This window comes from Monopterus albus, unplaced genomic scaffold (assembly GCF_001952655.1).
Source record: "Monopterus albus unplaced genomic scaffold, M_albus_1.0 scaffold72.1, whole genome shotgun sequence".
Lineage (NCBI taxonomy): Eukaryota > Metazoa > Chordata > Actinopteri > Synbranchiformes > Synbranchidae > Monopterus > Monopterus albus.
Window position 1 is genome coordinate 940,182 of NW_018127952.1, and position 22,645 is coordinate 962,826.

At 39.0% G+C, this 22,645-nt stretch overlaps 3 protein-coding genes across 4 annotated transcripts in view; 1 reads left to right on the forward strand and 2 right to left on the reverse strand.

Moving 5' to 3' along the window:
- Positions 1-5,123: 5,123 nt before the first annotated feature.
- Positions 5,124-7,745, reverse strand: mibp2 (muscle-specific beta 1 integrin binding protein 2). The gene is made up of 8 exons (XM_020605674.1): positions 7,469-7,745; positions 6,766-6,856; positions 6,502-6,550; positions 6,106-6,310; positions 5,944-6,015; positions 5,747-5,853; positions 5,525-5,615; positions 5,124-5,434 (listed from the first exon to the last, which is right to left on the reverse strand). Exons 1-7 carry the CDS (start codon positions 7,492-7,494, stop codon positions 5,530-5,532), a joined length of 636 nt encoding a protein of 211 aa, XP_020461330.1. The 5' UTR covers positions 7,495-7,745; the 3' UTR covers positions 5,124-5,434; positions 5,525-5,529.
- Positions 7,746-11,452: 3,707 nt separating this feature from the next.
- LOC109963371 (uncharacterized) lies at positions 11,453-14,063 on the forward strand. Its single transcript, XM_020605852.1, has 4 exons — positions 11,453-11,562; positions 12,677-12,854; positions 12,958-13,205; positions 13,310-14,063. The coding sequence occupies exons 1-4, from the start codon at positions 11,539-11,541 to the stop codon at positions 13,652-13,654; spliced, it is 795 nt and encodes a 264-aa protein (XP_020461508.1). The 5' UTR covers positions 11,453-11,538; the 3' UTR covers positions 13,655-14,063.
- LOC109963370 (lactadherin-like) overlaps positions 13,808-22,645 on the reverse strand; it is an 11,656-nt gene continuing 2,818 nt past the window's right edge. The window contains exons 2-10 of one of the 2 annotated variants that reach the window (XM_020605851.1): positions 19,545-19,670; positions 19,327-19,458; positions 17,252-17,365; positions 16,635-16,816; positions 16,375-16,530; positions 16,153-16,297; positions 15,334-15,518; positions 15,083-15,238; positions 13,808-14,970 (exon numbers count right to left, since the gene is read on the reverse strand). In XM_020605851.1, the coding sequence (XP_020461507.1) occupies positions 14,827-14,970; positions 15,083-15,238; positions 15,334-15,518; positions 16,153-16,297; positions 16,375-16,530; positions 16,635-16,816; positions 17,252-17,365; positions 19,327-19,458; positions 19,545-19,670 (1,340 nt within the window). In that variant the 3' untranslated portion in view covers positions 13,808-14,826. Of the gene's footprint in view, positions 14,971-15,082; positions 15,239-15,333; positions 15,537-16,152; positions 16,298-16,374; positions 16,531-16,634; positions 16,817-17,251; positions 17,366-19,326; positions 19,459-19,544; positions 19,671-22,645 lie in introns of both variants that reach the window. The other variant, XM_020605850.1, reaches the window with a different exon arrangement.

Below are 22,645 nucleotides of genomic sequence, written 5' to 3' on the forward strand. Positions count from 1 at the left end.
TATATAGATAGATAGATAGATAGATAGATAGATAGATACACACACACAGTCTGGATTCAAAAGATCTATACACACAATGTATATTTACAGGTATTGCACCGAGGGTTTATTGTCCAGACATACTGTCGTGGGTTAAGTGTTCATCAGAGTGATGACCCGGGGAAGGGCCGTGCTCCTCCAAACATTTGGTTTGAACTTTTCTGCTTTTAGAAACTTGTCCATTGAGGAAAACACAACACCCCCACTCCACCCTCCCACCCATCGGCAGAGCCACAAGCGAGTCATGGAGCAGCAGCAGATGATGATATTGTGGCTGCCAGCCTTCCTCTATAAATAAGCAGTGATTCAGACGGGTGATGAGTGGGAGGTTGTGGTCTGCTTCAGACTGGCAGCATCAGGCCTCTCCCAGAGCCACCATAACAGGATATGGTCCTCGGGCCCACACTGTTTCATCATGTTATAATTTTCCCTAGGTTTTACTATTTGGTTGGTGTGGCAACATTCATGCACGCTGAGTACCATGTGAAGAGCTGTCCCGATGGTTCTGGGAAACATATCCCTTCTGTGGTGTTTTTGACCAAAGAGACAGTGAATGAGGTCACTTTCCCTTCACATTCAGGTCTTATATAACTCTATATAGCAAGTCTGGATAAGTCTCTGTGGAGAACATTAGTAATTAAGTTTCTGTGACTCAACAGGGTGGATATACAGCATAAGCACAACAGTTTACTATGTAACCACCACATCTCCCCAAAACATGCATTTTTTTATGTCAAAGATTATGCATTGATGTTAAGGAGCTAAAAGATAGTAAACAAAGAGCAATTTTGAGATTGTTTTTCTGAGAGTTTTGTTTGTGTTTTATGTTACTTTGACTCCAATTTGCTTCAGAGGGAGCTATTCTACTTATTACTCCACAACATTTATCTGACAGCTATGCTTCATAGTTACTTTGCAGATAAAGGTTTTACATACAGAACATAATGATTGACATAAAATAGCATGCATTATAATAATAAGTAACATGGTAGCACATAAAACTGCTGGAAGGGCCATGGGACAAAAATATGCTGCTGCAGATGCCTAACATCTTAACACAGTGGTTCCAAGACTTTTTCTGCTAACGTTAAAATGTGTCAATAAAGAAAAGAAAAGAAAATAGAAAGAAATAGAAAATTTGAGGGCAAAGATAGAGAGGGGTGGCACATTTGAAATAGCGGTAAAGTAAATTAAATCCCTAGTTATTAAGAATCAAACAGTTTATTTTGTGTGAAAAAAGAGACACATAATGCTTTCTTTAGATAACTTTGGCTGTGCTCCTTCTGTGCTCCTGGCTGAGGACATTGCTGCTGCATAGTGGTTCCCCCCCAACACCTCAGTATGCTAACCTTTATAATACTCATATGTAATGCTAACTTTATTTCAGTAAACTTTTCAATGCACTGAAACCTGTAAGTAAATATTTTTAAATTGGTATTAATATCAGTAGTTTCATAGAACTAAATACTTCTTCGACCACCTATGTGCAGTAGTGATCCAAATTAAGTGACTAATACCATGACAAGCAGAGTGTCTTGTTGTGTCTGCAATGTGGTATAATTTCTCCCACGGCCAGTTCCACACAGTGTAAACACAGACATGGCAGGCGAACCACAGTCTACTGTGGCTTTTCACAACATCTCCACAGGTGTAGCACAAACCCGCTCAGCTAACTGTCGTGCTGGCTTTGCAGGGCCTCAGTTTCGAAACAAATCATGACAACAACAGCAGACGTCACAAATAAAACATTGCATAACCGGATGGTTTCACGGGCTCCTCTTAGACTAGTAAACATAGAAGCAACTAAAAAAGGAGGCTTTGAAGAGCAGTGTAGTTGTGGTGGAGGGGAAGGACAATTTGATTAAATCAATGTTCTTGTTGTTTTCTGTGGTTGGGTAACAAAAGAAAACAAGAAAAAAACATTAAGGGATGTGCTGCAAAGCCAGGCACAAGACAGAGAAATAGTTCTCAGACAGACGGCCACAGAGGCACCGTCACCTCTGCTGCCAGGATGGTTAGTGGTTGCATGGACGTGTCTTGCCTGACCTGTGTGAGGTGGTGATGTGGCAATCCAGACTGTAACTGTATGGACTTAATGGTCTGAAGGGAGGATTTATAGTGTTGTTTATGTCCTCTATTTGGGTCAATCACAGCAGACAGTCGCTTTTTGGCTGCACTGTGGAAAGGTGTTGTAAGGAGAAGGAGACTGAGCAGGACATGGGTGCAGCACAGGCACACCCACAGCCATTGCAGACAGAAAAAGGAAGGCAGACACTTGCACACATGCATAAACAAGATCCAGTAAGAGCCAGTACTGTACTTCTTATAGCCTCTAATGTGGTGGTTGGCGTGGTTTAGAAAACTGCAGGGTTTGTTGTAGTCCAGAGGCGATACGGGTGTCAGGAGACGATGTCCTTTCACCACAGTGCTATCTATCCATGAAATATTGTATGTGAGGGTGAGGAGTTCACAGTGGCCTAGGAAAAAAATACTGTTGGTTCAACTTTAACATTTTGAGCTGTCCCCGTTGAACCCATCACACTTCTGCATAAAGCTACAAAGAGATAAAGCATTATAGACGTGGATGTCAATAAAAGACATGCAGCCATGTCTTAGCCTTAGTGTAGGCTTGAATCAGTCTTCACTTTTTTGTCAAGGGAGGTCTTGCCAGCAGCCGTCACGTTATATAACTGCTTATATCTCATACTACCCAGCTTGTGTACTTTGTGAGGGAACTCCCATTTGAAAATTAGTTAGCTGGGAAATTCACACTATCTCAGAATGATTTTTGGTATCAAATGTAAGCATACTACTGAATGAATTACTCTTGAGTCATATGGGGACATTAGAACACAGAATGCCTGGTTGTGAGCAAGAATGAACACTAAAATAAAGAACACTAAAAAACTGATATCTCTGTTTGCTGCTTTACAAAAATTAAAAAAGTGCAAATGCTTGTCTTCAAAAATGTTTTGTCAGAGCTAAAGATATGCAAATATTTCTATGTTTGTCATGCTTGGAACTAAAGTAGGCTGCAGGAAATTCCCAAAATGGACAGGACCGTAATAAGATCTCCCACTCACTCTCTCTCCCTCTCTCCCCCAGTTGAATGTGCTGGTTTGTTCTATTGGAGCTCAGTGCATACAACAGCCCATAAACAGACATTACATCTAGCAAACAAAGAAAAAAACACTCTGTATATTGTTTAGTTTGTGGTTAGAGCTGATGAATGAATATATTGTGTGGTTGAACAATCACAGGCAACACTAGAAGAGCTGCAAAGTCAGGCAGATGTGAATGCATGTGGAAGTGAGGGTGGGGGGGGGAAGGGTCACATATACTGTATACCAAGTACATTGTAATGTATCAGAAAGGAAATAGGTGGAGTAGACACTGAGTCTCTTGAAGGCCTCAGAATGCATAAATATGACAATAAGACCTCAACTGTAACTAAATAATAATACACATTTGTGAAAAACCCAATATGCATGTCATTATTTGGTGCAGGTGCATAAAAAAGCCATGCTTTATCAGACAGGTGGTCACACTGTGTGCCTGTGTGCATCCATCCTGTTGCTGTAGAGACTCAAATATGTCAATAATGGTGCAGTCTGTCTGGAACCAGAGAAACCCATAAGTGCTGCTTTGTGCTCCCTGACTAGCACAACACATCGTCTCTCTGTGACACAGCTCAGTATCAACATTTGAAGATGATTTCAGAATGACACATCGACCAGTGGGGAAACTGACTGTTACTGTAAATGGAAACAGATTTGTGGAAATAGAGCTGTTTTAAAATAAATGGCTGGAAAATAGCATATTTGAGTACAAACAATATACATTGGTTTTGAATCAAAATTATAACATATTTACAGGATGTTATAATATTGTGCCTGTGTCAGCATAGCTTTAACTTTCCCTTCATGTAAAATACCTCTGATGATACAGCCACAGAGGTCTAAAACTAACCAGTAACTGGGTGTGTCAGTCTCCTCAGAGGAAGTGCAGACTGTCTATTCATTTTCGTAAAAGTACATTATGTACTGTTACTGTCCCCCTGTATGGAAAGAAGTTAGAACTGTATGTACCTCGGGGGAAAACAAATCCCTGCTTACATACTGTATGTAAATCTTTTTCAGCTTTGTTGTTCTACATAAAGGTTCTGTATTGTGTGTATAAAAACACAGGAACAATCACATTAGGCTACTATAATATTAGGCCAGCAATATGTATTTACACAAAAGACTAAACTGCTGTTCTAAAGGCATTTTCCTCAAAACAAATAAAATTGTAATAAGAGTTGTGTAGAAGTTAAACAGGTCTGTCCCATTTGCTCCAAGTGCTCGCATCCAGTGTAGTTACGTTCCTGCCCAGATAGCAACCAGGTACTCAAACTATTGTATTCAATGTCTTTGAACACCACTTTACATAAAATATATACCCAGTTTATTAGGTACACATAGCTATAACAAAATAGTCACTTTGGAGGCTTTGTGCTGCATTATACAGAGGGGGTACAGTATAATGTCATACATTTCAGTAACACTAAACTCCATCTTAAAATGATAAGATGAAACAACTCAGTTTCAACATAATCACTTTAATGAAAAGAGAATTTACTGCTGGACTTTAGTGTTAAAACTGGATTACCTATAGCTTAGTGTGCATAATAAAACTGCCAACTGAGTCCATGGTGTGTATGCTCAATACTTCAGTCCAACAGCATGATGCTGTATTTTCTTACACATGACAAACTACTATGGTCAAATAAATCATGCAGTTTGTGCTTATTCTCATACAAATAATTGCTCTTTAAAAGCAAGTTCAAGGATACTTGGGAGTTATGTAAAAGTATATTCTGAAGAAACACTTCATGGAAATAGGGCTGAGGGTGAGTTTGGATAGGTGCTGTACGCATAATGCGAGGTCATAGGGTTCAACGTTGTGATTCCACAAGATAGTGAAAGCTGTCTGATCACCGTGCTGAATTTAGCAGCTATCCAGGGATTATGTGCTGAATAGGGGACAGTTTTTTGTTTTTTTTTACTAGTTTGTTCAAACAAATTAGGGTTTCAGTTTGTACTAGCTTTAGTACAACTATATCCTTAAAGTAACCAGAGCAGACTTTGCAAGAGGACCATTTATTGATATGTGCAACCATCTTCTGAACATATCCATCAACTCAAGTGTAGGCTGTATCAAAGCAATAAATATTGTCGATATAAAATCATGCCAGCATTTCCTGCTGCCATTTAAACATTTACATAAAAAAAAACAAAAAAAAAAAAAACAAAAAAACATAGCAGTCAGCTAAATGAGCTACCAGGTAGAAACTTAAGCCAAGGTTGTCTTCTGCTTGCAGGCTGAGTATACTCTTTTTAGCTGATCATATGACCTGAAACAAAGAAATAATTACAAAATTTACATTTTGATTTAAAAAAATAATTATTATTATTATACGGGCACAGTCAGGTGATGTGCATACCTTTGTTACAGAGACTTCTGGATGTTATTCAGGATGTCACCATAGACAAAGTTGAACAGTTGTTCCCTTGACTTGGTTCCATCTAGCTGCACTGTAACACACACACACACACACACACACACACTAAAGGCCAAAGACACTTCAGCTTTAAAACACGGTTGCATGCAAATTAAGTGACAATACAAAAAAAAAACACTACTTAAAACCAGAAGGTAATCTTACCAACATCAACACCTGATGCCTCCATGATGTTCTTGTGTTTTAAATACATGGGCCAAACGTGGCCATCGAAAAGGCCGGGGGGGTCTGGCACAGTGTAGTTCCTTGAGCTGCAGGGAGACACAAATTACACAAGTCAAGACAGTAGCTTAGACTACAAACACCAGTCAAAAACTGTATCTTAACAGTGAAGCACTTACCACCTCCTCTTTTTGCATTCTTCATATGGGATGGAAATAAAGTAAGATTGGTTCAGCACGTCGATCAAAGGCCTGCAAGGGTAGAGACAAATTTCTTTCAAGACACAAGGTCCCTGTTTCTTTCACAGCAGCAACAGAAATTAAACAAGCACATGTTCTTACTTGTAGGTGTAAAGCAGAAAGCCCTCCACAATAAGGATGTGAATCTCCTCCTCCTCTTCCTCCTCCTCCTTCTTATGGTCAGGCTTCACAACGATCTCAGCGTCCAGGGTGTTATTAACGCCATGAGACTTCTCAAACTTCACCGGGTTCTCCAACCATGCATAGATCGTACTCATCATGGCGTCCATGTCCATTGCAGTGATGACTGAAGAGAAAAGCGAGGAGGAAGGAAAAGCGCATAGAAAAATCATAGTGAATGAGAAATGCGCATTCAGTATTCAAGTTAGGGTATATAGCATGCAGATTACAAATAAGGCACATTGTTCCAGCACAGAGCAAACACACAATAAACAACCGCCCACACAGACACACGCTTCCATAAAAACCCAGGCTTACCATCGTACTGCTTAAAGCCATCTTCACCAACTTCAATCTGATCTTGGGGCTGAAACATATATTGATAAGATGTACCCAGGTACATTCCACTAGAGCTACACTCTGCTATATGGAAGGCTCTGATAGTGTTTTACACACTTGTTCATACTACATCTAGTAAACACAGGAGCCAAAGTGGCAACACCCCACCAGCTCACGTTACTCAAAGTACTCCCTCTGGTTAACTATATCCAAAAGTGAAAGATTTATGTGCATGTTTCTCACCTTAAAAAAGTCATCCTGATGTACCACACAACAGTTGGGCAGGGTTTTGATCAGCCTGTTGGTGAGGGTGGTTTTCCCTCCATTGGTTACGCTGCATAGAACAAAGCAAGTAAGGCAAGGAATGGTGGATGATGCAACCCTCATAAAAAGCTGTATAGCCCAGACAGCATGAAATACTAAAATCTCTTTGGTAGTGAAGTTATTATTTAACATTTTCCTCCTCACGTGTTATTACACTCATCCATTACATCCCATTAGTTCTGACTAATCTAACAAACCACTCACTTTCAACAATAAAAGCCATAGTCACAGTTGTTATTTCCACATTTTGTACCAATTCCATGGATTTTTGACATTCATTTCTACATCATGACAAGAAATAGCCAGGTCAACTGGGTAACACTCTATGGCGGGTTTACCCAGTCATCTCTATGATAAGAATGTACCGTTAGCTTTAGCTCTTTAGCTGTTTATTGACTGAACTCATTACAAGAGGATTAAACAACGTGTTCATAGAAAGAGCTGAATGAAGATAGAAATATCGGATTATCGAACAGTTTCACGGGCAATAAGTTACAATAGACAAAGCAGCAACGATTTAGCAGATGTCATGACCGCCCTCCCCCACGTGTGCCGCACTTTCAGGGCCCAACAGCTTCTTTGGCCTAGCTTAGCTCCTGGCCATTCATTTGGCAGAACTCACCCTCCGATGCCGATGATGTACTTCATGTTTGCGGATGGTCCAAGCTCGTGGAAAGTCGTTTAGAGTTTAAAACGTCAGTAAAACGGTTCGGGAGCCCAATGATCAGACGGGAAGAAGAATTAAAAAGAGAAGGTTGCAACAGAAAACGTCAACTAGCTGATTCCTCCATGGCACTTGGGTTGAGTGAGTAAGTGCAGAGAAGATATATCGCTCGGTCACTGTCTTCCACTGAAAGAGGACGGGTGTGCACTGCCGCTACTACACATATCGGGCAGAGGGACTTGATTGGCTATTTAAGCACCTCGAGCTGTGCGGAAACCCAGAACAACCAATCACGAGCGAGTAGTGCGGCAGCCCCACTCCCCTCAACCCTCATGTTAACATTAATCCATGATGTCACTTTTGTAATTGTAATGCAAGAAAATTTACACAAAAAGCACACACATAGTGAAATGTCGTCTGAGCAAAAGTAGAAGTAGGCTACCACAATTAAACAAAACATTATTTCAAGAAAAAGTCCTGAATTTAGCTTAATTTAAAGGATGTCCTGTAAGAAAACCTCTGGTGGAAAGTATTTAAGCACTTAATACGGGGTCCTACTTTATAAAGTTTAACATTTTGATTAAAGTTTTAAATCAAGATTACGTTTATCATACTTTAGTTTATTTCTCTATACAGTACAATCAATACAAGTTGCTTTCCACCACCACTGAGGTACTTGTATTTACGTATTTCTGTGTTTTGCTACTTTATACTTTTACTCCAGTACATTTGAGAAAGAAATTTTCACCTTTTTACTTTACTTACTTCACCCAACTGTCTTTATTTGACAGCTGTAGTTTCTAGCTATTTTAGCTGATTCAAATTATTAATGCAAAATACACAAAGAATAAACTGTCCTGCAGTATACAGTATATAATGCTTAGTTAAAATTATACAAAATGCATCAATAATCATAATCCAGTGATGAACACGACTCACAGCACTGAAATACTGCATCCACAGTAGCGCATCAGTAATTAAAATACAATGTAATGATAATGATATTACTTCCTAATTGCTACTTCTACTTTAATATTTTAAGTACATTTAATGATGATACTATGCTTTTGTTTAATTTTTTTTATAGCAGAGGAGGAACTCAAAGCTTTTACTTCATTAAAAACATTAACAGCACAATGTCAAAACAGACCATTTTAAGTAAGAATTTTAAAACCTACTTACATAAAAGTATGGAAGTATCATCTAAATGTACCTAAATGTATCTAAATGTACCTAAAACAGTAAGAAAAAACCCTGTTATGAAGCAGCTTACCCATATCTGTGTTATTTTATAGCTATATTGTTATCTCAGGTGCATTATACTTCAACACATTACAGGTTATTTGGGGGACCACCTTTCAAAGCTTCTCTCACTTTTCATACTAATATACATAAAGACCTTACTTTGGGTGATCTATTTAGTATTTTTAAACTATGTTGGTGTCACTTTTATTTGAATTTTACATATCAGTGAATCTTTAATAAATTAACTAAAGTCAGAGACTTGTGTATGAACTGAATCACAATACATATATACAGAAAATACATGATGACAAGTGTCAGTACCGCCTTACAGACCCGTTCATAGTGTTTGAATCAAAGGCATACACACAAACAAAACAAAAACACAAACATAACATTTCTTAACTCACTCACATTGTTGCAGTGTTTACTGCACCAGCCAGGAGCTGACCTCTCTTTGTTTTGTATAGAAACTTCCAAACCAATTCCATGATACAGCTTCCAGAGGTTACACCAAAATATTACTTATGTTGGGGGTTTACACCCTCAAAAACCTCAACTATGAAGAGGAAGTTGCCAAGTGTGGAATTCAGTTCAGCTTGTACAATTCCTATTCATAGTTTGATTCGGTTTCATTCTGTAAATTTGGAGCCGGACACAGATTTTCTTAAAATCTATGACAATATAATGCACAAAGGTTTTTCTATTAATGGATTGAATGTAATAAAAGTTTCATGTGGGTCAAGCTGAGATGAACTCCATGTCTAGTGATACTGTATAAGTTGATAGATGCCAGCTGAACTCTTGCCTTCTCATTTGACCTTCTCATCTGCCATGTGATATGATGTCAAACTTTAAGTCAGTTTTGATGATGATACAGTACTTCCATGCTTTTACTTAAGTACATTTTAAATGAATGCCTTTTACAAATTGTATATTTTTACACTGTGACATTGCTACTTTTACTTTACGTAAGAAAAGGATCTGAATACTTCTTCCACTACGTGGGTGATACATCATAGCATCACAGGAGTGAACAAAAAGGGGATTCACAGGAAAGGTGTTGTAAATGCATGAAAACATGACTAGGCATATGCTTTCAGTAACAAGAATGTCTCAACCACATTTTAAAGGTGATGAAGTGTTTGTATGCAAAATTTTAACCTGAAAGGTAAGTAGTAAAGGTAGCTGAGTAGAGAGTACAGTCATTCACATTGAAATATACTGGAGTAAAAATGACATAAAGGTAAATTATATGCTGTCTACCACAGACAGGTGGGTGCAGTGAAGTGACTTTATCTGAAGACAATTAGTAAAACAGGCATGTTCCACCAACAGGAACAAAACCACTGGTATCAGGAACCAGAACAGAAACCTGGCAGGATGGCTGGACACAAGTCCACAGAGAATTTATACACATCTGTGTAGCTGTCTGCTAGTGACACAGCTCCAGTAACTCTCCATGAGATTAATAGATATTTATGTTTAAGTACAATTTGCCTCCCATATGAACTGAGTTTTATAGCACTGAAATGCAGTGACTGGTTTCACAGGTGAAGATTTTGTCACCGATATGAACCTTACATCACCGGACATGCTGAATCAGCCGCACAGTAAATACTGTCCCACATATAAATGTCTCATAAACCTGAGAGATACTGCACGGATACATCAGTGACTGCACACCGTGAGTTTTTTCTTCCCACTGTTCAGTTGTCGCATTTCAACCCAGATTTTCAGCAGTCAAATCTATGTCATCCTGCCTTCTTCACATTTAATGTGACTGCGTGTCCATAAATGCCATATTTTCTGTAGATTGTTCACAGTGAAATCTAGCAAATCTACTACCCAATCTGGCCGTGTGACACCACTGGTGGATCATATTAGATCAAGACATGAAGACCAATGCATAAGTACTAATTATACTGTAATATAAAACCTGAAAAGTCTTTAAAGGCAGTGTGTTTGTAATAAAAAAAATTAATTGAATGAATGAGAATTAATATGATGTAGTAGTTGCTGCACTTTGCTCTGCTCTTGTTGTTGTTGTACCCAAACATCTGACTGCCATCTGCTGGCTCTGTTTGAAACATTCTGGTGTACATTTAGACCAAAAGACAGGCAGACAGGAACGCACGTGCACAGTTTGTTTGTTTGTATGCTTCTTTCTTGATTTTTAAATCTCACCTTTGCAGTCAAGCGCAACACAAATAGGAGTTATTGATTCTACATAATTATATTGCTGTTATCTTTGAACATATCAAAACACAGTCAAATTAAAATTTTACACATTGTTATTACAAGTTGCAATATTTTCTTTCAGAGGCATTTCATTCCATAAAAAGATGCATGTTTAATTGAAATGATAGGAATAAAATACACATGAATCTCTACACCTCAGTGAAAACATCCAAGGAGAAATTGTAATGTCTACTGCTTAATTGTAATCAACTGCTGTGGAGCATATTATCCTCATTTGTTCTAAATATGCAAATAAGAGACAGTATTGAGGAACTAAATTGAATGATTCAACGCATGTGTTTTAAACCAATATTCACAAACAACTCTGGAAATTAAGTTTTGAAGTCTTCATCTGCTATATATGGAAGACATAGGACTGCTAGGACAAAATGAAAATTTTGCAATGATACAGTAGGTGGCGATAATGCATCACCTAGTTAAAGAAGAAGGAGGAGGAGGAGGAGGAGAGAAGAAGAAGAAGAAGAAGAAGAAGTAGCAGCAGCAGCAGTAGTAGAACAAGCAGAGGAATTAGAATTGTTGGAAATATGGAAATCGATCAACAGTTAACAGTAAGGATATATATGAACGAACGACAGTGATGATTGATGTTTTATAATCAGTCACACAAAATTCATATGGGACCGTTACGTTATCCTCAGCCCTGAGAAGTTTCCGTCTTGCTCTGATTTAATCGTCTAATTGTCTTGCTGTTGTTGTGTTAGCAGGCAGCCAGCTAAGCAACGCTAATCTTAAACTTTATTTGCCAGAGTTAAGTAACTTTTCTTCAAAGCACCGGATAGATCCAAAGAAATTATGTTAGCCGTAAAACTGTGAAAGTAAAACAATCTCCTTGACAAAACAGCACAGGAGGTATTTCTAACTTAGCGAGGCTAGGTGACATTAGCCATTAAAAGGTTTTTGGCAGAAACATAAGGCCCAAAATTGTATTGAAATCGCTGTTAAACTCAAATCAAACAGACGATGCAAATTAAAAACAAATCCGCAACCTGCTGTGTGGATTTGTCCTAACATTGGCCATGATGAAAAACTGTTTACATACTAGCTATGGCTCCGCTTCTGAGTTTTGATGTGCACTGAAACTTTCACTTCATTCTTGTAGTGGTGCAGCAAGTACTCACATCCTTTACTTTCATTAATGGAAAAGGAAAAATACTCCATTACAAGTAAAAGTTCTGCATGCAATATTTTATTTAGGTTAAAGTACAGAGGTTTTATCAACTAAATTACTAAATAACTTAAATCCTAAAATCCAAAGTACTCTTTTATTTTGTGCAGCATTTTAGTGTTGTGGCTGCTCAAGATGCAGCTAATTTTCACTATTTAAGTTAATTTAGTTCAGTGCTTAGCCAATTTAGGGGACAGGTCCCTCTATAGGGTCACATGATACATTTATATGAGGGGTTGTTACATGATTCATGGGAGAGGAAGGAAGAAACAACAAATTCTGCTACAAAATTGTACTGATGTTTTGGACCTTTATTTTGTGTGTGTGTTAAAGGTTTTGGATAATTTTAAAATAGAAATATGTAAAGTACTTCCAGTATAGGGAACTCACATTTATATTAGCTGCATTTCACTCCTAACAAGAGCAGACTAGTAAATGGATGCCATTTGATGTACCTGAGGCTGTTTTATGACTAATTACTTTATGGTCTATTCCAGGTTCACGTATCCATCCAGAAAGGAATTTCCTTACCTCCTCTGCAAAAATGCAACAATTGCTGCTCTTCAGGCAAATTTCATTGTCCGTTTTGTTTACCAGCTGCGTTCAAACCCACAAAGCGCTGCAGACTTTGGCGTCATTTGGACAATCATTTAAGGAAGGCCATTTATGTCGAAGGTGAGGTTTTTGCAGTTTCTGTTTTGTAATGAATTGACAGTGTGAGCAGAGTGTTTCATTACTAATTACTAATTCATTCATTATTAAATGTGCCATATTTCAGAAAACACAATCCACAGATGCGGACTCGAGTGCAGAAAACAGCCACATTACCACTGTTTGTACTGTACAGCCACTGTGTTAAGGAAAAGAGATTTCGTCAATCATCTACCATCCTGCCGCCGGGCCCAACAGCGCAAAGCCCAAAAATTATCCAAACTAAAGACATCTGTGACACAAAAAGACCAAACCAGGGGTTTGCTTGCACCTTTGCTGACCACTGGAAAGAGTAACATCCCTTCTTATGACATAGTAATGCTCTTATATAATGCACAATAGACACTTTGTGTAATATTGCCCATCACAGAATGTCACAGATTTCATTTTGATGCTTAACAAATTTATTGTTGTCATAGGAGAGCAGCGATAACAGTGATGACAGCAGCGATAACAGCAATGACATAACCATAATCCTAGAGTCGGACGACGAAAACAGCCAAGGAATGAGCAGCAGCCAGTTAGAGACTCCTAATGTCCCCAAGTCAAATGAAGGTTACACTGTGTGGACGATGGAGAGGAGTCCGGAGCCAGACTCTTCTAAATGTCACCAAGCTGTACAGACAGACACTGAGCGACCACAAGACTGCGATGAGTACTACTTCATGGGCCTTGCTAGCGTGTTTAAGAAGCTGTCCCCACAGAAAAAGGGGGAGGTCAGGATGAAAATGGAGAGACTCCTTTTTGAAGCTGAATTTGTTTAGAAGAGGGTTTGCATACACACAAACACACAAAATTCATTTTATTTCACATAACAAATTGTGCTACTGTACTACAAATGTACTTGGCTCTGTTTTGTGTTTTTGAATATTGCCTCAAAGAGCCCAGACACCAGGACACAATTTTAATATCACGTGTGATTTTTATGGGTTTTATTTAATTCAATCACAATGTTACAGTTTATATCAAGGAATTAATTTCAAGATCAGCATTAATTCAGATGTCCTATCTGCAGAGTTTCTGATTCATAATCAAAAGCTGTAGACTGCTGGGAGGATATGGTGTCCACATTGTCTGACCACAAACAGGCTCCTGTTCACTGCTCTGTCGGACTCTGGGCAGTTATTTGTGTCAGTCATTGTTTTTTCCATTAAAATAGATTTGCTGTTGCAACATCAGCTGCTTCCATCCTTGGCCAGTGGTGTCTTCCTTTTTGTCATACGACAGTAAAACTGAATAGGCCTGTTTGGTTGGATAAAACAGTCCTGAGAGGATCTCAGTAGTGGGACTACTGGTGCATAGAGGCTTCATCACATTATGAAAATAGATTCAGGGGGCAAAATTGTAGGTTTATTTTAAATAAAATCAGCCTATATAGTCCTATATAACTATGACCTTAGCAATTTGATGATTGTTTCTCCTGATTTCCCAGCAGCTTAATTCATTTTCTGTCAATCGGCCCCTCCAACTCCTATACAGTCTTTCATTGGGTAAAGTACAGGTTTGATGCCAACAAAAGCTACTACCTTTTTGACAGTAACTTCATTTGGTTTTAGTACTATAGCTTAATGCAACGGACACAAACTGAAAGCAAAGGTTTCGGCCTCCTCTAAAGAATCTTATGTCCCAATATACAAGAGTAAGTAAGGTTTGAGTCATAAAAGATCACTGGTAATATTCAAAAACTTAACTTAGTCCCGGTCACGTACCTCAGTCCATTCCTTTCATTTCATGTGCAGTACTCTGTGAGCAGATACAAGCTGCACAATTTTATTAACAAACATAAAAACCTCACTTGTCAGAAAGTGCTAAAAGTGTTAAAGTCCAAGCTATTCGGCAAATATGATCTCTGTGGATTCAGGTTTAGATCCATTCTCTGGGAAGATGCAGTGGCTGGATGAAGAGGTTTTACTGGTAAATGGTAATTGGTGAGTTTCTAGTTATCACAGCCCAGCAGCTCCATGCGTAGAGTGACGCGCTCATGCCACTCCCAGGGGAAAACACGGACATATCTGGCGTAAAACGAAGGCTCAAATAGATTCTTCTTATGGGTGTTGTTGTCAGTGTTGCCTTGAAAAAGCTGAAAATAAATGTCAAATAATTATTTAGTAACATTTCTGCTGAAGGACCATAAACATAACTATAAGACAAAGAAAGTGCGGTACACTGCATCAGGGAGATACATGTCTCACCATATCATTGCCGGTGTTCTCGTCCTTCACTATGCTCCATGACTCTCCATCATTACTGTAAGCAACTTTAAATGCTGACACAAACTGCACAACCCCAAAGTCCTTGGCCCCCTGCGTGATGATGCCTGTGAGGTGCTTTGTCTTCTCTAGATCAACCTGATGAAGGGAAAAAAAAAAGAAAAACATTATACTCTGCAACATCAAATGACATTTTACCAATAATGAGAATTTACCACTCATTTTGCCCTCACCTGGATCCACTCTGAGCGGTTGTTATGGGCAGGAGACCAGGCATTTGTCTTCCCCTGCTTATCCAGTCGGGCAAATTGAGGGTGCCACGTGAAAGTATCAATGCCCCACGTTTTGAAAGAGCTGGAAGATGAAAGCTGCCCATCGGAGATGAGGCGAGACTTCAATCCCAGAGGCTCAGAGCAACCTGCCGGGTTTGAATAAACTGTGAATCAAAAGCAGACAGAGATGGCGGAAGGGAAAGTGGCAGAAGGAGAAAGAGCAGACAAGAGGGTGAAAAGACATGAATACACCCACAGAAAAGACAAATCACCCCCCATTTGAAGAAAGTTAGAAATAGGTACAATTAAGATCAATTTTGCATCCACCAATGACCAAGTGGAGGGAACAGAAAGGTGCATACAGAGCAGAAGAATGCATGCAATAAAATACACAGAGCTATGTATACAGTGCATGTACATTAACTAATGTTCTCTGTAGATGTTTTATGATCTGTTCAAAGATAAAGAACAAAAGGGAGGTGGTCAAAACACAAATGTATGTGTTGCTATCTGTGAGTCACTGAAATGACTGCTTTTATTGTTGCACAGAATACAGTTCTATGTGGTCTAACCACAGCTAGATATAATGCATGTGAAATAAACTCAGACTGTCACTGTGCCTGTCAGCATGACCACAGTAAGAAGAAGTCAACAGAGCAGAGCAATAGAGAGAGAGGCTTTAAAAAACTTTTTGACTTTAGAATTTGACTTAAACTATAATTCATCTGCCAAGTTTCTGATCTGGCTGTTGAAATTGTATCAGATGCTTTCTGTGTTTACCATTGAGTTCACAGCCCACCAGCTCCATGCGCAGCGTGCACGCCCGGCGGCAAATCACAGGGATGATGCGGATATACTGGGCCAAGATTGGAAGGTCAAAAAGGTTGGTCTTTGTGCTGTCATTATCCGTGTTGCCTACAAAAACCTGCGGCACAAACACAGGGGTGAGTAACCTGCTGCATTATAAGCAGCCTAGGTTTAATGCTAGGGAGGTTCTTTAACCTTGTCTGTGTGGTGGCCATCCACTCTGTATGTGGTGTAAGTGTTTCCATCAAGACTGCTTGCCACCTTGAAGGCCTTGATGTACTCAGACGTGCCCATGCGACTCGCGCCCTGGGTGATGATGCCTGTCAGAAGCATCTTCTTCTGCATATTTATCTATTGTTAACAAGTGGTCAAGTGTTAGTCAAGGTTGCAGCTGTCACTGGTCAGTCAATATTTACTCATGGTTTTAAGTTAATGTGTTCACTCTGACTTCTAACCTCCATCCAGGGGTTCTTGTCATGGGTGGCTGACGTCCAGGCGTTGACAATGCCTTGGTTGTTGAGACGAGCCAATTCCGGGCCCCAGCGCTGGAGACCCAAAATGCCGTAGTGCACAGAAGAAGCAGAAATCTGCGACTCCTTGATTACACCTCCCTCCATCCCCAGAAGAGAAATGCAACCTGGAACACAGTAATTACACTATTAAATATACTGAATGTAATTAATTAATTTATATTCCACTAATCGTACTTGTACCTGTCCACATTTTAAATACCTTCTTTTTTAATAGATTATACACTGACTTTTATTTACGCTTGACTAAAGCAACAGTAAAAGTACCACGACAGGACCACTACTAATCAGGACTACAGGATACTACTCTTTGCACTACTGATTACTGTATATAGACACATAGTCTGGAACTAGCCTGTTCAGGAAACACGCTTTTTTAACCTCATACTTTTAAAGAAGGATTTACAAAAAAAATCAAATGTCATGAAGTTGTACATATTTGAGGACGTGTCTGTCAAAATTGGTCAAAGCTATGACCACTTTCACAATGAATGCAGTACATTAAAAGAAAAGTGAATGAATGATAAAATAAGTGAACATACGTAGCTGGCACTGCTTTCCAACATAAGGTGAGGGGCACTGGCAGGTATAGTCTCCATCAGCGTCTCTGCATGTCCCTCCATTCTTACAGGGCTGGTTGGCACAGTCATTTACATCTGAGAAAAACAGAACAACACATTAAGAACCCAACAAAAAAGCTGTCACCCCCCTCTATCTCCACATGGTGGCACACTCGCACAGCATGTGATGCAGGCATGTTGAATACTGGACAGCAGCATGTCATTCCTTTCAATCATCTTAAAAATGGCCTATACATTTTTAACAGAGGTCTGCTAAACTGATCACTAATGACCAAACAAGATACCCAATATACCAACCACACAGCAGAACAGACCTCACTGTCAATATGTTTTCTGCAGTATTTACAGTACAGCTGGACTCTTGAGTCCTGGAGGGATCTCATGAGCTAGCTGATAAGACAGAAAAGTGAAGGACCTGTTTTGACTGGATCTTAATTAATGTTTATGTCGCCCTAACTTTAAGCTATGTCTTGGAGACAGTTCTGAGTGCAGCTCCATTCCCTGTCGCTGCTAAGACTACAGAATCTATCAGTTCATTTAGAAAAGGTGGTATCTGCTTCCCTGTCTGTTTGTATTACACTAGTATCTGTACTCGCATATGAGAAGATGTTAGAAACAGTCTAATCTGATTAATGCAGTCTAATACAACAGTCCTACAATAAATCCTTTCATGAAGGTGTTAATGTTCAGTTTTTGTTGAAACTGTTTTAAAGAGGTGTTTAACTTTATGATCATTCTGGAGGATGCAGTAGATGTAGTTAGCCAGCAAGGCAATGCTAGAAGTGCTAGGTAATGTTCATCTGAATACAGAAAAAAAGCTAAATAATACATGAAATTTAATTTTTGACCAGCCTTACTTTACCTGTCTTACTAACCCTAAGAAAGCAGAGGTAATGCCACATGCGTGTTACGTGCAGATGAAATGAAACCATTGCTAATTTAGCCTTGTTAACCTCAGGAATACTTTCATATTATTCATGTACTTATAAATTTATGTTTGTGCATTTAGTCTACATGAGACAGGCTCCATACCACCCTCAACAACAGTCTGGTCTGTGATGTCTGACTGAATCAGAATTAGAAAATGCTTGAGAGGAGACGACCAGACTGCATGAACACTACACTTGGTGGTCAGACTGTGGCTTTGGAGACTGAGCTGTTCATTCGCAAAAAAGACTCTTCAGTATTAGTATGAATTACAGTTCCAAAAGTTGCTCATTTTCAGATCTCTTTCATCCCTATGACCTTTGCTCACAAAGCTTTTAGGTGTTTCAGTTCCCAATTAATGGGTATCAGTCATAGAGGGAAAATAAGAATAAAGACATTCACATCTGTGGAATGTAATGCCCGAGTTCCTTCCTTTTCTCAATCTTTGAACTCATTCTTCTACTAATAAAACTAAACTTCTATAATAATCCCAAGTCAATTTAGTCATTTTTATTAAGAGGATATGCTGGAATGTACTATTATCCAATTCTTTATTCAGACTCAGTGTTGAATCTGTGCAGAATGTGTCTGCATGCTAAAAGACTTGGAGTGGTTTTCTCCTAATTAGCCAAACAGAATGACTGTGGAGCCCAGTGAATGAGTTCCTTTCAGGAAACCTCTGTGCTGACTGCACAGCTCTTCACCACTAAAGCTATAAGAGAATGGAAAACCTTCATGTTCACACATACAGAGAAGTCCTCTGAAAGTGGGGCCTACTGCTATTTGCCTAGTGAGTTATTCTGACAAAATTTAACCCGACTTTCTCCCATTTTCGCTACTTTTTTCATGCATTAAGGGACCTCAGTATTGTAATTTTTGCATCTAGATGCTCTTTATTGAAAATATTCTCTTTAATGATAAATCGTGTCAACACTTAAAAGTTTCCAGAATTCACTGATTAAATAGCACAATGTCTTTGGAGAAACTGACAAGTCAGTTTAAAGCTGTCCACTCAAGTAAGAGTAGAATTCAAAGATATTTATGGTGTGTGTGTAAATGTGTAGCTGTATGGGTGCAAACGACACAAAGGGCAGGTCAGGGTCACTTACTAATCTGGCAGTGCACGCCTTCAAAACCGGGCTGGCACTTGCAGATGTACTCATTGAAAACATCTCCTCGTCTGGTTGGAGCAATGACCTCGCACAGCCCATCGTTCTTACAAGGGTTAGGGCTGCAGTGTCCTGAGAGAAGGGAGAAGGAAAGGGTTTAGTTTTAGTGCACAAGTAATTAGGCTCTTCATCCAGAAAGGTTGCTTTTTTTCCTCTACCTGTCTCTGTCAGGTTGCAGGTGTCTCCAGCAAAGCCATCTGCACAGATGCAGGTGAAGGAATCAGCTCCTACCCCTGTCACACATGTTCCTCCATTATGACAAAGATTCACCTCACAGTAGTCACCTGAGTACATGAAAAATAAGAATAAACAGGGGGTGTAAGGTGTGAGATCACTTCAGTCTACCCTCCCTAACCTTAACACCACCACTGCACTTCATATTTTGACCCATTTTAATGTCCAGTGATGCTGCATTTGTTACCACCAGTATCTCCGCTGCCAGTAACTACATAGTCTAGAACAGTGCAACTGCAACACATGTTGTTCAGAATCACTTGTTCTTTCTTGAATAAGGAACTCTTGGTTTCATGCTGATCTTGTATTACTCATGCTGCTGGTCATTTGCAAGTTTACCCACAACAGAAAAGCTCAAACTCAAGCATTTTTAGTAGAAGAACATCAGGTATTCTGGTCAAACCAAGAACAGTGACAACTATCCCTTCTAAAACGATACCTGGGCCTGTATTTATCAAACTACGAGAACTTTAATACCTCCAGCAAGTGAAAGACAAAGGCAGGTTTTACTCCTTAGATCAAACTTTTACTATTCTTTAAACCTAATTTGACTTTAAATTGGCCCAGAAGCTACAATGCATTTATCAGGGGTAAAAACAGACAACAAAAATAAATCTGACATTGATTTAACTCACACTCATTGTGTATCGTCATTGTCTGCACCTGTCAGTGTGGTTGCTAGGTTCTCCTAATATCCTGATTTATCTGAGGTACTAACAGCAGAAAGTATTATATCACATTTTTATTTCCATTTCAGCCAACTTCCTACTGTTTCATCTCTGTTTCTATATTAACAGATTAGGATTAAAAATGATCATTATTTATGTTCTTGCAGAACAATATACTGTATCAGAGAATGTAGAATATGGTCAACATAGGGTGGAACTTTTTCTTTCTTTTGAGTTGAATCTCTTCTTAATACTCAATCAGTTTTCATATAGATAGCCTATCAAAATTTGTATTAGGAGGAGAAATGAGGCTGTGTTTTGTCTTTGTTGCTGGAGTGTCAGTAACAACAGGGGTGATGCAGTGCTGAGTCACAGATCCTAGCTGGATCAGGACAGAGGCCTCCAGTGGGAGTAGCAGGGCACAGATCTGAGTCACACAAAACCTTTAATTTTCCTCTTTTTTTTTTTTTTTGAATGCAGCCGTTGACTCATCAAATGCCACATCAGGGTTAGTCAAACTCTAATGACTTTGTTGTCATTTTATTTTGCATCTGTGTGGCAAAAACCTGTAGGACATTTGTGAAGACTGCAGACTTTCTATTGTCAACAATGAGCCATGTAAATGTGATATTGTAAAGCACAACGACTTTGTGACAAATGTTGTCACAAGCTGTTTAACAGTTGCTGTCAGACCTCTTTGAACAGGGCAGACCGGCTTTGCTACTAAAGTGGCATGTTTTAACATGACAACAAATCTGAGAGGGGAGGGAACAGTTTATACAGCAAAATGAAGTTCTACATTGCTTAATAAAACTGGTCACAGCGGAGTTTGATAAGGAAACAACATTCTAAAAATGGAAAGTGAATAATTTTGGGAATAGAAGTGCAAAAGTGAGTTATGAGTATTTTGTTGTTGTTTTTTTTAGCTCTATATTTACACTCTCTAAGTGTATGAAACCAGGCTGTAACAGCAGAGTCTCCCATTGCATATACTGAAATTAGAGCTGCAACTGACTATTTTCATTATTGATTCATCAACCACTTATTTTCTCAAATGATCTTTTTGTTTATTGGATGTGAGAATATTGAATACACCTGTCATTTTGTCTGTTTTCTAAGGTCCAAGGTGACATCATGAAATGTTTTATTTTGTCCGACTAACAGTCCAAAACTCAAATATATTAAATTTGTTATCACATTAACACAAAGAAAAGCCACAACTCCCCAGAATTAAAAAGCTGGAACCAGCAAAATATTTTGGCTTGAAAACACCTTTTTTAATTTATTGATTATCAAAAGAGTTGCTGATATTTTGTGGTTGACTAATTGTTTCAGCTCTGAAAATAAGATTTGGTAACCAGTGGATTCTAATGGAAAGTCTAAACAAACAACACTGACAACAGTGTCTAATATGTGCAGGATTAGCCAGGTTGCACAGGCGTGTGCAGCTCTATCAGGAATGAGCAGTTACACAACATGACTGTGCAGCAGCTCAGGAGTCTTTCAGGACACACAGCACACCTGACTGACAGATGGGGAAGGAGCGGAGCAATAGGTCCTGAATGTACACAAACATCAGAACAGAAGTCACAGGCTGGAAAAGACAGTCCAAACACTTGGTGTCTCCTGATCTGAACCAGAGAGATTTAAATGCTTATGGTTGGCAGCACATTTCCAGCTTGAACTAAATTTAGTGGACAGCTGGTTCATGCTGGCTTCAGACAAGATCACATATGGTGCTATGTTCCAATCCACCGGCACCACCTGTGATCTGAAAGGCGTCCACAGAAACAACAATACCTTACAATATACCCTAAGACTATAACTGCAACAAACATACTGTTAGCAGGAAGAGCCCCTTTTGGTCTTTGTAAGAGCAACTTGGGAGGTGCAGTTCAGAAAAACTTAAATGTTCAGTTCTTCAAGTAGCATCCATTTAATCACCCATTTTACAACGACCATAATAAGCTGGTATCTTGGAACACAGAGTACAAATTTCAGGAAAAACTGCACATCTTCATGACTGAACCCTGGGTGTTGGAGTCGTTTCTTTTCAGGTTAGGCCTGCAATTTTTTTATTTTGTAATGACTGTTTTAAAACATGTGTAAAAAGAAAGACATTGAACATATAGGAGAAGCTGATTACAGATTCATTTAAATGACCCCCTTGCACAAACACTTACCCCTTTGCCATTTAAAGCTCCCACTTAGTTTGATTACAAGCCTAAAGACTGGACGCACTAACACCGTAATAAAGAAAAGGAAGAAAACACCATGTAAAATAAGACTAGATGGAATTGTTGTACCCCGTACTTTTTACCATACTGACTCTGAGAGACGAGACAGTCCAAGTAACT

Excerpts from the sequence above, each read along its gene's own strand:
- mibp2 (XM_020605674.1), bottom strand. The coding sequence starts at position 7,494 with ATGAAGTACATCATCGGCATCGGAGG. Across the intron at positions 6,857-7,468 it reads TACATCATCGGCATCGGAGG|CGTAACCAATGGAGGGAAAA; the intron begins GTGAGTTCTGCC and ends TGTTCTATGCAG. Across the intron at positions 5,616-5,746 it reads GGCATCAGGTGTTGATGTTG|TGCAGCTAGATGGAACCAAG; the intron begins GTAAGATTACCT and ends TGTGTGTTACAG.
- LOC109963371 (XM_020605852.1), top strand. The coding sequence starts at position 11,539 with ATGGAAATCGATCAACAGTTAACA. Across the intron at positions 12,855-12,957 it reads GAAGGCCATTTATGTCGAAG|AAAACACAATCCACAGATGC; the intron begins GTGAGGTTTTTG and ends GCCATATTTCAG. Across the intron at positions 13,206-13,309 it reads ACATCCCTTCTTATGACATA|GAGAGCAGCGATAACAGTGA; the intron begins GTAATGCTCTTA and ends TTGTTGTCATAG.